Source organism: Haemaphysalis longicornis, unplaced genomic scaffold, assembly GCF_048455015.1.
Source record: "Haemaphysalis longicornis isolate Haplotype H1 unplaced genomic scaffold, Haemaphysalis longicornis Haplotype H1 scaffold_10, whole genome shotgun sequence".
Taxonomy (NCBI): Eukaryota; Metazoa; Arthropoda; class Arachnida; order Ixodida; family Ixodidae; genus Haemaphysalis; species Haemaphysalis longicornis.
The window spans coordinates 32,737,557-32,750,392 of NW_027526204.1; the positions used below are offsets into that span (position 1 = coordinate 32,737,557).

Below are 12,836 nucleotides of genomic sequence, written 5' to 3' on the forward strand. Positions count from 1 at the left end.
GGCCAGCACAGAGGGACACCAGCTGATCCAGGAGGCTCGAGTCCCAGAGTCAGTGGGGCGCAAGTACCCGCAGCACAGTCACGTCACCATGCACACTGAGCCGCAGAGTCACAGCCACACACTCTTGCACTGTCCACCTTGAACTGCTATTCACCACGGTGTGCTGCAGGTCACATGGATGCACGTGAGGTTCCTGGAGATGGGAGGGGTCGCTGCACACCGCCGGGTGCTGCTTGCTGTAATCTGTTATGGGGCAGTGCTAGCCTGTGTAGGCCGGGAGCCGGTTCTCTGAGCCCCCAGCACCACAGCCACCATGAGCGATTGGTGCTGCAGCAGGAATGCACTGAATTCCGCACGACGGGGCTGAGCGCGTTGACGTTCCACTGCAGCCTAAAGCGACACTTAAGTGATTTGTAAACATTGCGGGATTACTAGCACAAATTGCAGTCCGGATTCCATAGGCCATGTTTCGACCACTGTGAGTGCATTTACACGAATTTACTTAGTAGAAAAATCATTTCGAAAAGTCTGTCCTCCTCTCTTCGTCCTCGCCCATTTTCTGTGGTGTTTTTGTGTGACGCCAGGAGGAAATGACTTGGCTTGACTGCGCTACTGCACGGCTCACCAACGTTTTGACAGAGTCAGTCGACCCAGCGTTTAGTTCGCTGGGCGTGGACGGGTCGTTGCAAATCGTTCGCTCAGTTCAAACTAAACCAAAACAGGTTTGTGAATGGCAGAATGGCAGAACAACCATGTTCACTTCACAGTTCCAACAGAGAAGCCAGTGGCCGGATCAACCCTGCCACAGTCATGTAAGTGGGAACAGTGCCGGCTCACAACACCGATGAACCACGTGCTCTCTCAGCAAGGAACTCCTATGAGCAGCAGCTCCGTCCGAACTGTAGGAAAAAATCACTCTGGACAGGTCCGGGTTGGCCGCATAATCGTATATTGTGGTCACGCAGTCCGTGGAGAGGACGGTTCCACAGCCGCCTGCGAGAACAGTGCAGTCATTGTTAGGCTGGGTGCTGGGTAGATCCAGTCATCCCTCGGAGAAACCCGTTGCCTTCTTCTCTGGTTGCTCTAGACTATCAGACTCAGGGCATGTTCAACATCTTGTCAGCCTCCACGGTTATTTTGCTGTCACCGGAGCGCGCTGCTGTCTTTTTGTTCCGGATAACAGTGGAGTAATGGCTTGGTGCTCCGGTACTCCAAGCAGCAACTAGCGAAGGAATTGTGGATGGTCTGGCAAAGTAGACGCGCGTGTGAATCTCGATAACCTTATTGTTGTACTCCTATTTCTTTAACAAATTTGTCTCCAAGTCATCCACATCAATGATGCCCCCGTGGATGCGCTTATCGAAGGACTTCAATTCCTCGTACCTGCTGGTGACGATGCGCAGGCGTGAGCGGATCTTGGTTGGCATGCGCGGATCCTGAAGAAGCAACTGAATGGCAGCTACGCCTTTTGTGACGACTTCTCTCACAATGTCACGATGGTAGCGTAGCACCTCCATGGCAGACGGCGCAAAGGCGGGCGGGCGACCGGATGGCCTAGCCTTAAGCAGAAGTGGCGGACAGTGTTCGATGACGAGGCCCGCATAATCGAGTAACTTCCAGGAGATCCCAGGCCTAGCGTCCTCAAAGCCTGTGCCGCATTAGGTCAAGTCTGCTCGAGGCCTCAGTTTCTCGCATTTTACGGCACCAGAATGTGACAGACATGACGCAAAAGGGAAGCCGAACAGCCAATCGCTAGTTCGCTGCGCTAATCTCGAGCCACTTCACCAAGCATGAGGCGCAAGCAAGGCCCGTCGGACCCAGGTGCCTGTGCAGCCCTGCCTCTTTTATTCGTTATCATCCTCAATACTCGTCTTTATATGTGCTATCACTTTTATCTAGTTTAACACTATGTAGTCCTAACATTGCGCCTGAGATGTGCCAGGCAGCATCGACTTTGTTCGTCAAGCTGCTGGTTGTGGTTAACATTTGGTGAACATTTGGTGCTTTATGTTGCTGTAACATCAGGTGTTCACGAATAAGTGCCCCTCTCTGTGGAGGAGATACGAAACCAAAAATACCAGGGTTGTTGCAGGGTCGTCGTGGGGAAGCATACTCACTCTTTTTACCTTCACAGGTTTGGTGGGCATGTCTTTGGTCCCCTTGTGCTTAAAGTTTGGGGGGTCTGTTGCCCACTTTCTCCGAGTCGGTTTCAGTATGTAATGCATCATCGTAACTAGGGAGTTTCGTTTCTATGAGCTCATGAATGCTTGTAAAGCTCTCCTCTATGTTCCACTATGAGCATTGGGCAGCATTCTTGGCAAAAGCATGTATCTCCGGGCATGTATCTCTCGACACACTGTGGGGGATTCTTGTGGGCTCACACAGGCTGGTAACGGGAATAAGGCTTTTCTCGTCAATGCACACACTGAGCTCCATCTCCGGTTTCAAGTACATGTATCCCCTTGTGGGGTGAGCCGTGTTCAAATCACCGGTGATGATTGGAACTGAATTTGGCAATTTCTTGATGGAGGAGTGCTGCCAACGTGAGTTTCTTGCTTTTTGGTCGGCACTGTATGTTTAATGTAATGTGCTGCATTCTTTAGTTGTCTTTTACGGAATAAGCTCCACCAGGACATAATCGTGTTGACCTGCTGTGAATGTGGGGATCGCCAGACTAGTTCTCCTAATTAGTGTACAGACGTCGCAATCACTGTGTGTCATGGCATGATGTATCTGGGGTATCGCTGCAACGTTGGTTCTTTGCATAGAGATGATATCAGGGGGTTGATCGCAAGAGGTGACATACTGCTGTAGCAGGTCCCACTATTTTATCTAACTTCTACAATTTAAATATTCTTACAGCATGTGGGTCTCTTCCCAGTCTGTAGGTTAAAAACTGCTACTAGGTCAGAAAGTTCGGTTGTGTTGTTGGAACTGGGACGCTGATACAGGTTTTCTTTGTGGGACAGTTTGCCGAAGTGTGATAGATTTCCAACCTTTCGGTGGAAGCATCTAGAACTTTGAAATATTCTGGTTCTTCGCTACAGTTTTGTTCATTGATAATTTGCATTGCCAGACTTCTTTCCTTTCAGTTTTCTTATGAATTGGAATTTTGAATGAGCATTTGCTTGAGTTTTGTGATTTTTGTCGGCTGGGAAGTCTCTGGCGTGCTGTGTGTGCTAGGTTGTAATTCTTCTGCCATATCGAGGTCAAATTTAAGTTCTTTAGATGACTGGGGGTTGCAAGTTGGCCTTTTTATGATATGTGATTCCGGGTTTAAGAGTTGGAAGTTCTCTGCAAAGTGCATAATTGCTTGTTTGATTTGTTATGATCATTCCATGTACTCAGTAGGGTACAAGCAGGGGTGGAAAGAGAATTCTCCCAGCTCACCTGGTTTGGTTTTCGATGGCATACACTCCTTCAGCTGGCCGGCCCTGCCTGCAGGTGCTTAAGATTTTGAACATCTTCGGCTGGTGCCCCGCAGGATTGGGCAGAACTGAGGCTGTGATTGGATTTGAAGGCCCGGCATGTTGTACTCACGGCAGTACTCATGTACTCACTCATGCAATTACCGAAAAAAGCCACGCTCAGCATTAAAATAAAGTCGACATGTCTATCAATAACTTAACAGAAGAACGAACAGTATTAGAAAGCGGCTGGAACACTTCTTTCCACATGTATGGCCGCAATTTATTGCAAAAGCCATACCAGGACAAAGGAAGTCATAGCAGACCGCGGGCTGCCAAGACGATGACATTAGCAATATCATTACACCTGAGGCTCCTCTGGGGTGCTTCAATTTATAGATCAACATAAAATATAAAGAAAAGAAGTGACAAAGGGGAGGAGGCCACTTCCTGACGGTGCAAAAGAAGCGTAATCCTGTTATCAACGATGCTGTGGTTAGTCGGCTCTCAACCTCAATCGGCTCTCGGCTCTCAATTGTTATTATTCCATTTCCTACCGCCTACAGATTAAGGTCATATGTCGTTTGGTAACACAGCACGCACTTTTTTTTGCTTTTTTTACAGCTTCACATTTTGTGACCGCCTGCATTTTTGCACTGTATAATGCCCTTATACGTAAACTGCTTTTTTATCGCCCTTGACAATCCTGAGCTTTCTAAACAAGAACTTGCTTTCTCCGCTTTGCTGTAGCTAAATTTTTTGCTGCGTGTGTGCAAAGCGTTTTCTACAAAGTTGTATTGCGCATGTCTATATTTCTTCCCGCCATCAATGTTCATGTGCAACTTCAAATTACCTTTTTTGTACGTTATCTTTTTCTTTTTACTGACATGTAACGTTTTATTTGCTGTTCTGTTTTTTATTAATTTGAAGTTTGATGTTATCTTACATTTCTGTCGAGACACTCACCCTTTGTTACCCCCCTTACACAATGCCCTGGCTTTTGAGGTATTTTTAAATAAATAAATAAATAAATAGAACCTGATATGCTCTGCCTCATTGGCAGGTTGTTATTGATAGATGAGCGATTTGAAAATGATAAATGTTCCTGCTGTGCGCACTGTGCGGTGGTGACGTCATATATGAATATATTTAACTGAAAACGTGGTTATCCGACCTGGCTAAGCGCGCACATTCTGAGAGCAGTGTTGTGCATTCCGTGACGAGCCCCTTCGTCGCAACTCCTGCGCGCTGTGAATCGCCTGGAGCAGTAACATACCTAACCAAATAGCATAACATAACCGATTGGGATAAGGTGCATGGTCGGAACCTTTTCCCGGGTCATCGAGTGATAGTGTGCTGCTGGCACCATACAACTTGAAACGACTTTCTGGCTTTCCTTTTGTTCAGTTTTTCTTTCAAGTGCCATTTATTTACAGAGGATTTCGTAACTTTCCAAACAACTGATTTTAGGAAACTATGCGTGAGTTAAGCAAAAATAAAGCCTCTCTGTAAAGCGTTTTTTCACTAGCTCAATTTAGTAGATAAAATTCACTTGTAGTGAAACTTCAACTCGGATATTCTCAGCTTCACTTTTTATGCATATGTGCTTACACATGCAGATGTTTTCAGTTGTTCTTCAAATGATTTCTAAAAGCATTGTATCTTTTAATTGAGGATGAAATGAACTGCATGCTGGTGCTTTTTTATTGTCTAAATATGCATTAAATAAATGTTATGAGGAATATGACCTTAGTAAGTATTCTGAACACTGTACTCGGAATGATTGGGCTAATTTTATCCGATAAAGTATATTTACAGTAATATAAACAGCATCAGCCTGCATAGTTGGTCCTAAACTACAAATCCATATCATTTATAAAAAAATGACTAAGAGCTTCTTAACAATCTGTAAGGTGTAACCTAATTAGGCTCCCGCTGTTTGTTCGTAATTGAAAAAATAATTTTGCCGTTTGAAAACTAACTACATATTTGAAATGATTAAAGCAAAACGGCAGTCTATGATAGATGAAATAATAAAAATGTTCGTTTTAAGACCATTGTCTTTCCTTAAGCTGTAGTTTTGTGCTTCATATTTCTACCCTCACTGGTGAGTGGATTTCACTGACAGTAAAACATTGTTATATTATTCGTGCAAAGTAAAATCGGGAACAAAGCTGAGCTTATCCCTTATCAAGCCACGCTGGATTTGCTAACCATTTGCTAACCATTGCTGGATTTGTCTGGGCATTTGCTAACCATTCTTTTATTTTTTCGTTCCAAGGTTGTGCCTTGGAGCAGTTCTCTGCCTCAGGAGATGGTGCTGAGGTTGCGGCAGAAGGTGGTCTTCGCACCTGCTCCTGCCACCCATGTTCTGGCAACAAAGGGTAGGTTGCAATTCTTGCAGTGTGTTTTGTGGAACACAAACACTGTGGGAACCTCAGGCCTTAAACAGGCATTCATGTTGCTGAGTGCAGATTTGGTGCGTACAAGACACTGGGAAGAGAAACAGAAAACACATTTTATTGAGCTTGGACACTCCCGCACCGAAGTTTCCTTTCCACCCCTACCAACTATCAACGTTCCAAAACATGACAACTATCCCCGTTTTTTGGTCCTCGAATCAATAGACAAATCCAAACCCGTCTCCTCCCAATCTGTATTCCTCGTCTCCAAGTTCCTTGAAGGAATCATTGGCAAATCTTTCGAAGCGAAAAAACTACGAACAGGCGAAGTGTTGGTTTAAGTCAAGACGCAGCAGCAAGCCACAAATCTCCTGACCCAAACCCGCATGGCAGATCTGGACATCACTGTCACACCCCACCGCAGCCTCAACAGCTCGCAGGGGGTGATATCTCAGCCAGATCTGCTAAGTGAAACAGAGGCCGACCTTCTGGAAGGCCTGAAGGATCAGGGCGTAACAGCTGTCAGGAGAATCACCATCCGTCGCGACAATGTAGAAATACCAACAAAGCACGTAGTCTTAACATTCAGCAGTTCAAAACTTCCTGAGCACATCAATGCTGGTTTCATTAGGTGTGGTGTACGTCCGTACATACCTAACCCGCGCCGCTGCTACAAGTGCCAGCGGTTCGGGCACGCTACGACTTCTTGCCGCGGCAAACAGACCTGCGCAAAATGCGCCGCACACGACCACCCCACTGAAAATTGTGACTCCACCACCTTCACCTGCGCAAACTGTCAGGGGCCGCACGCGGCATGGTCCCGCAGCTGTGAGAAGTTTCACCAGGAGAAGAAGATAATTCACGTAAAAGTAACCGAGAACATCTCCTTCCCCGAGGCGCGAAAGAGGTTCGCCTCTTTCCCCCTGGGGAGGTACGCCGACGCAGCTCGCCGGGGGGCGGAGCGGCGTCTTGTTTCGGCGGGGACCCAGTACCGCGAGTCGGACTTGGTCCCGCCCCCGCCCCCCTCTGGGTTGCCTCAGGCAGCCCAACCCGCCTCCGCACCGCTCGCTGAGCCAGCAGCGGCTGTGGTGGCAACCACGTCTCGTGGGGATGCTGCTGCACCCACTGTTTCCTCCTCTCCACCGGCCCGAAGCGCCTGCGAGGGCCCGGAGGAGATGGAGCTGGAGGAAACCGCAGCAGTTCCCACCTCCGCCGCACCGCCTGTGCCACCCGGGGCGCTCCTGACGCCCTCGGCGGTCGCGGCCAAAACGAAGGGCACCGCAAAGGGTGCCCAGTCCAAGTCTAGGGGGCCCAGTCCGCTGGGCACCCCCTTGCCCTCAGATGACGACCTAGACGTCGAGCCGTTCCGGCATGCACCACAGCGGAAGGAAACGGGCTCCGGCGTCCAGGTCAGTAGACAAAATGAAAAAGCCCCTTCCAAGAGTACAAGCCCCGAAAGCCGACACGTAAACACACACATACTCCAGTAGATCTAAACTTCAATAATGGGAAGAGAAAATATCATACAATGGAACTGCAGAGGCCTTCTTAAAAATCTTGATGATGTTTATGAGTTACTGCATTCCTATCAGCCAAGTGTCATGTGTGTACAAGAAACACACTTAAATTCCAGACATACAAACTTTTTGAATAGTTACCAGGTATTTAGGAAGGACAGGGTTGGTGGTGGTACATCTTCCGGGGGTGTGGCCATCATTGCCCGAAAGTCCTTGGCGTGTCATTCTATCCTGTTACAGACCGTCCTTGAGGCTGTTGCCATTCGTACCATAATTTTCAATAGGCTAATAACTCTATGCTCAGTTTACATCCCTCCTGATTTCCAGCTCTTGAGCTCGGATTTCGAGGGCCTTATGGATCAGCTACCCACACCTTTCATTCTTTTAGGCGACCTCAACGCACATAACTCTCTTTGGGGCTCTGCTCGCACAGATGCCCGAGGTCGCCTTATCGAAAAATATCTAACATCTTCGGGAGCATGTCTATTCAATACAAACAAGCCTACATACCATAATATAGGACACAATAGTTATTCACACCTCGATTTGGCAATTGGCTCTGCAGTACTCTTTCCATCTCTAGAATGGGACGTTGGCACTAACCCATATGGCAGTGACCACTTCCCAACCACATTAACATACTTAGGCAAAGGCCCGAGCAGTCCATCTTCTTATAACAGGTTCAATGAAGATAGAGCGAACTGGAGTACATTTACAGAAACATCTAAACTACACCACACATCCATTGAACACCTACACGTTGAAGAAGCTACCCAACTCCTCACGGCGCACATCCTCGACGCCGCTGAGAAGTCCATTCCCCACGCCTCTGGTGCTCCGCGCAATCAGAGGAGGCCGTGGTGGAATGAGGACTGTAGGCGGGCGCGAGAGGCCCAGAACAAGGCGTGGGGTATCCTTCGACGGTACCCCACGTCGGGCAACCTTATTTTGTTCAAACGGGCCAAGGCGTTAGGAAAACGTGTGCGCCGTGAGGCAAAACGAGAGAGTTGGCGCACCTTCCTTACATCTATTAACTCGTACACAGACACACACAAAGTCTGGACACGAATACGAAAACTAAAAGGACAACAGACACACAGCCTGCCCCTGGTTAGTACAACAGGGGACACACTGGAAGACCAGGCTAACACACTTGCACAACACTTTCAACACGTTTCCAGCTCTGCACACTACACAAACACTTTCCTGATGCATAAAACCACTTGTGAAAAGAAGTCCTTGCATGATAATAACAGGTCAAAATCTGGTTACAACTCTGAATTTACTCTTTATGAGCTGATGGCTGCCCTGAGCACATGTAAACCTTCAGCTCCAGGCGCAGATCAGATTACATACACAATGATACAACACCTACACCCAGATACTCTTGAAACACTCCTACACTTATACAACAACATATGGCTTTCGGGGCACATTCCGAAATCTTGGAGGGAGGCTATTGTAGTGGCGTTCTTGAAGGAGGGTAAGGACCCGTCTTCTCCCGCCAGTTACCGACCCATCGCCCTCACAAGCTGCCTGTGCAAGCTTCTCGAGAAGATGATTAACAGGAGACTCGTGTACTTCTTAGAATATAATGGTCTTCTCGAGAGCTGCCAGGCCGGCTTCAGGGTGGGGCGATCCACAAACGACCAACTCGTCGCCCTTGAGTCGTATATAAAGGATGCCTTTGTCCACAAACAGTTTTGTGCTACGGTCTTTTTTGATCTCGAGAAAGCCTACGATACCGCTTGGCGATACGGGATACTTTGCGACCTAAAAGCCTTCGGTGTCTCGGGAAATATGTTTAATACACTTCGTAGCTACCTGGCGGAGCGAACCTTTCGTGTGAGAGTTGGCACTGCCCTTTCAAATGTTTTCCTGCAGGAAAACGGCGTGCCTCAAGGCGGCGTTTTGAGCTGCACATTGTTCATTGTCAAGATGAACTCACTTCGAAAGGCGTTGCCACGAACCATTTCCTGTACAATATATGTAGATGATGTGCAAATTTCTTTTAAATCATGCAATATGTCAATCTGCGAACGCCAAGTCCAGCTTGGTGTCAACAAACTAGCAGGCTGGGCAGATCAGAACGGTTTTAAGCTGAACCCAGTCAAGAGCACTTGTGTTGTGTTTTCCAAAAGGCGTGGGATCAGGCCAGATCCAGACATCAAACTGAATGGTGTCTCGATTCCGGTCAAAAAAGAACACAAGTTCCTCGGTATAATTCTTGATGAAAAACTTTCCTTTATTTCTCATATGAAACAACTAAAACAAAAATGTCTTAAAACAATGAATATCCTTAAGGTTCTCTCACACCAATCCTATGGTTCCGATAAAGAACTCCTGCTGCGCTTGTATACTGCTTTGGTTGGGTCTCGTTTGGACTATGGCAGTGTGGTATATGGGTCGGCGAGTAAAACAGCATTGCGAATGCTTGACCCAGTACTACACTTCGGGCTACGGCTTGCGTCGGGTGCTTTTCGCACTAGCCCTGTCGAGAGTCTATATGTTGAATGTAATAAGTGGAGCCTTGAGAACCAGCGAACGTACATGGACTTGCTTTATGCTTTTAAAATTTCATCTCAGAATAACCACCCTTTTTATCCTGTCCTTAACGATACATCCACATCTGTGCTGTTTGTAAATCGCCCGTCCATTACTCCGCCTTTTTCACTTCGAGCGAGAGAGCGAGCCTCGGATCTGAGTGCTTCGTTTTTAGACGTGTACAGGTCATCCTCTTTAAACATTTTACCGCCTTGGCAAGTTCGCCCTGTGTCCTGTGACCTTTCTTTTATAAAGCTTGACAAAAATCGGGTACCGCGAGCTGCAATACTTCAGCACTTTCTTTCTTTGCAGTTCAAATACCCACGTGCTGAATTCTACAGTGACGCTTCTAAAATCTCCACTATGGTGTCGTGCGCTGCTCATGGTCCAAATTTCAATGCAGCCAGAACCATGAGCGTGCACACAACAATTTTTTCAGCAGAGGCGTACGGAATTTTACTGATTGTACGACATATCCTTGAAAATCAAATTCCCAATTCTATCATCTACACAGATTCTTTGAGTGTTGTTCGCGCATTATCATCGCATAAACCCCCCAAAAACCACATAATTAATCTTGTATTCAACACTATCATGTCGGTGTATGCGGAGAAGCATCGGCTGCTCCTCTGCTGGGTCCCAGGACATGCTGGGATCGGTGGGAACGAGTTGGCGGACGAGAGGGCCTGTGCTGCTGCACTCAGGAACACTGTCGACATAACAAGCGTACCATATACAGACCTCAAGCCTCACATAAAACAGCACCTGCGCAGAACATGGCAAACACACTGGGACGAACAGACAGACAACAAACTACACGTAATAAAGCCACACTTGGGACGGTACACAACTGACTCACACAACAGACACACAGAAGTCGCCTTGGCAAGGCTACGGATAGGGCACACCCATGCGACGCACTCGTATCTGCTGACGGGATCTCCTAGACCCCAGTGCGGCAGGTGCGGAGAGGCCCTATCCGTAGTGCACATACTAATAACATGCAAGGCACTTCACACAACACGACACAAACACTTCAGAGAACTCTACAGACAACATATTCCCCTACATCCATCGTTTTTCCTAGGTGACGAAGCCATTGTTTCCGTGAAACGTGTGTTTGAGTATTTGTCGGACGTCAAGTTTTTAAACCTCATTTCCTATCACGCATCATGAAATCTGGCCCTATACACCAGCCATGCTCATTGTCGCTTTGTGATTTTACTTTTGTTTTGCTGATTTTATATAGTGTTTAAGGTATCACCTCTCATATACGACTATTGTTTTGGCGCTCTTTGCCCCAGTTGGCCTTGCGCCATAAACATCAAACGATCATCAACGAGCTTGGACACTCGTGGCTGCGGGAATAAACTGGGTGGTGATTTCGATTGCAAGGGTGACCACAGGTAATTGTACACCTTGGTCTGGGCTGTGCATTTCCACCTGCCACTGCACGTTGGATGTGGATAGGGGAAACTTATTTTGAGGTCAGGCCCATATTATGTGTGGTAGATTGGCTGTGGCACCGCATGGAGGTAATCAGGGGTGGGTATACTGATGGCTGAATGTGTTAGCCTTGGGTGGTTTGGGAAGGCGTTCATTTGTAAGAGGCACCAGACGTGTGCTTGCTCGTTGCCTAAGTTTTTGTCAACCAGATGGTAGACCTGGCAGGGGAGGCAGTATTGTGTAACTTCATTGTGAAACGCAAGTCTGTCCCTTGCAGATCTGGCTTCGTGCTCTGGATATAGACTTGTTAACACATGGTTGGTCAGGCTCGGGCCATTTTGTGAGTTGCCTCGTTTCTGTCAAAGCCAAAGTGCACCAGTGTCCAGATCAGTTCTACGGGGTACAGAGGGAGGTGTTGGTTGGAAGTTTTGAGTGTTGCTTTGGAGATTTAGCTGGCAGCGAAATTTTGTGTTGCGGTTTTTTAATACGAGATGACTGATTGGGTTGCGTTACAGGGAAAGTGCTAAGGCCATCGCCACCTCTTCCACTGTCTCAGGATTGAGGGTCTTGATAGTTGTGGTAATGAAAGGAGATCCTCTGGTGTTTACTGCGGCGATCGCATGTGCCTTGTGGTGTCTATATTTAGCTGCGTCAACATACATGACGCTGGGCTTTCTTCCAAATTTTGTCTAGAGAGCTCAAGTCTATTTTTTCTTTTCGCTCTACGGGGTGAAAAGCTAAAGGCTAAGCCCTTCACCTTTCTCAGCCCATGTCGTGAGCCTGCTTAGCTCCACCCCTTGACACAGCTTGAGCAGTTTGTTTCTACCCCTGTGGGAATCCAGTTTGGCAGGTGTGTTTTGCTTGCACATTCAAAAATTATAAAGTGCAACATTGCTAGTGGAGTATGCGTCTGTATAAATGAAAATAGAAACAAGCTGCGCAACCATGGATGCAATAGATAAATTTACACTTAATGTGGACTTTATTACAGAGAACATTTTGAATGCCAAAAATGCCAACAAGTTTCGTCGTCAAGTAGTGGTTATAGCAGCATAATGCAGTGTAGACTAAGGTAGTGATTTCACCTGATTGGTTCACATTTATGAGAATTTAAAACTTAAAAATGAAACCAAGCTTGACACAACACTTACTACGATATAAACGTTTACTGTACGGGCTGTGTAATATATCAGACAAAAATAGAAGCAAAGAAAGGAACATTAAAAGCACCAAATTTAAAATTGAAGCAATACAAGTGACTGAACATGTGATAAGCACTGGAGCGAGTCACACTCGTGGGCAACGAAGCTTAAAGAATCAAAACAGAATCTTGGTTACTAATGGATTGCATTATTCTCCCCTGTTTTGCTCATTGGGTATGTAGCATGTATTTGTTCCTTTTGATAGCCTTTTCAAGGCGGGGTGAGCACTTGAATTTGCAGTAAAAGATGGCAAGATTACTGTTGCCTGTGCCAGTTATGACGGAGTTAATGATGGCACAACTCGTCATTTAGGCAGTG

The 12,836-nt window shown here is 46.9% G+C and overlaps 2 protein-coding genes across 16 annotated transcripts in view; one reads left to right on the forward strand and one right to left on the reverse strand.

Moving 5' to 3' along the window:
- The window catches only part of LOC144158352 (uncharacterized), a 246,877-nt gene that overhangs the window by 121,856 nt on the left and 112,185 nt on the right, over positions 1 to 12,836 (reverse strand). The window lies entirely within an intron of this gene.
- Positions 1 to 12,836, forward strand: part of LOC144158348 (uncharacterized) — an 81,624-nt gene that overhangs the window by 53,399 nt on the left and 15,389 nt on the right. For all 15 annotated transcript variants that reach the window (XM_077689182.1, XM_077689183.1, XM_077689169.1 and 12 more), the window contains one exon: positions 5,689 to 5,791. In XM_077689182.1, coding sequence (XP_077545308.1) covers positions 5,689 to 5,791 — 103 coding nt within the window. The remainder of the gene's footprint in view (positions 1 to 5,688; positions 5,792 to 12,836) is intronic.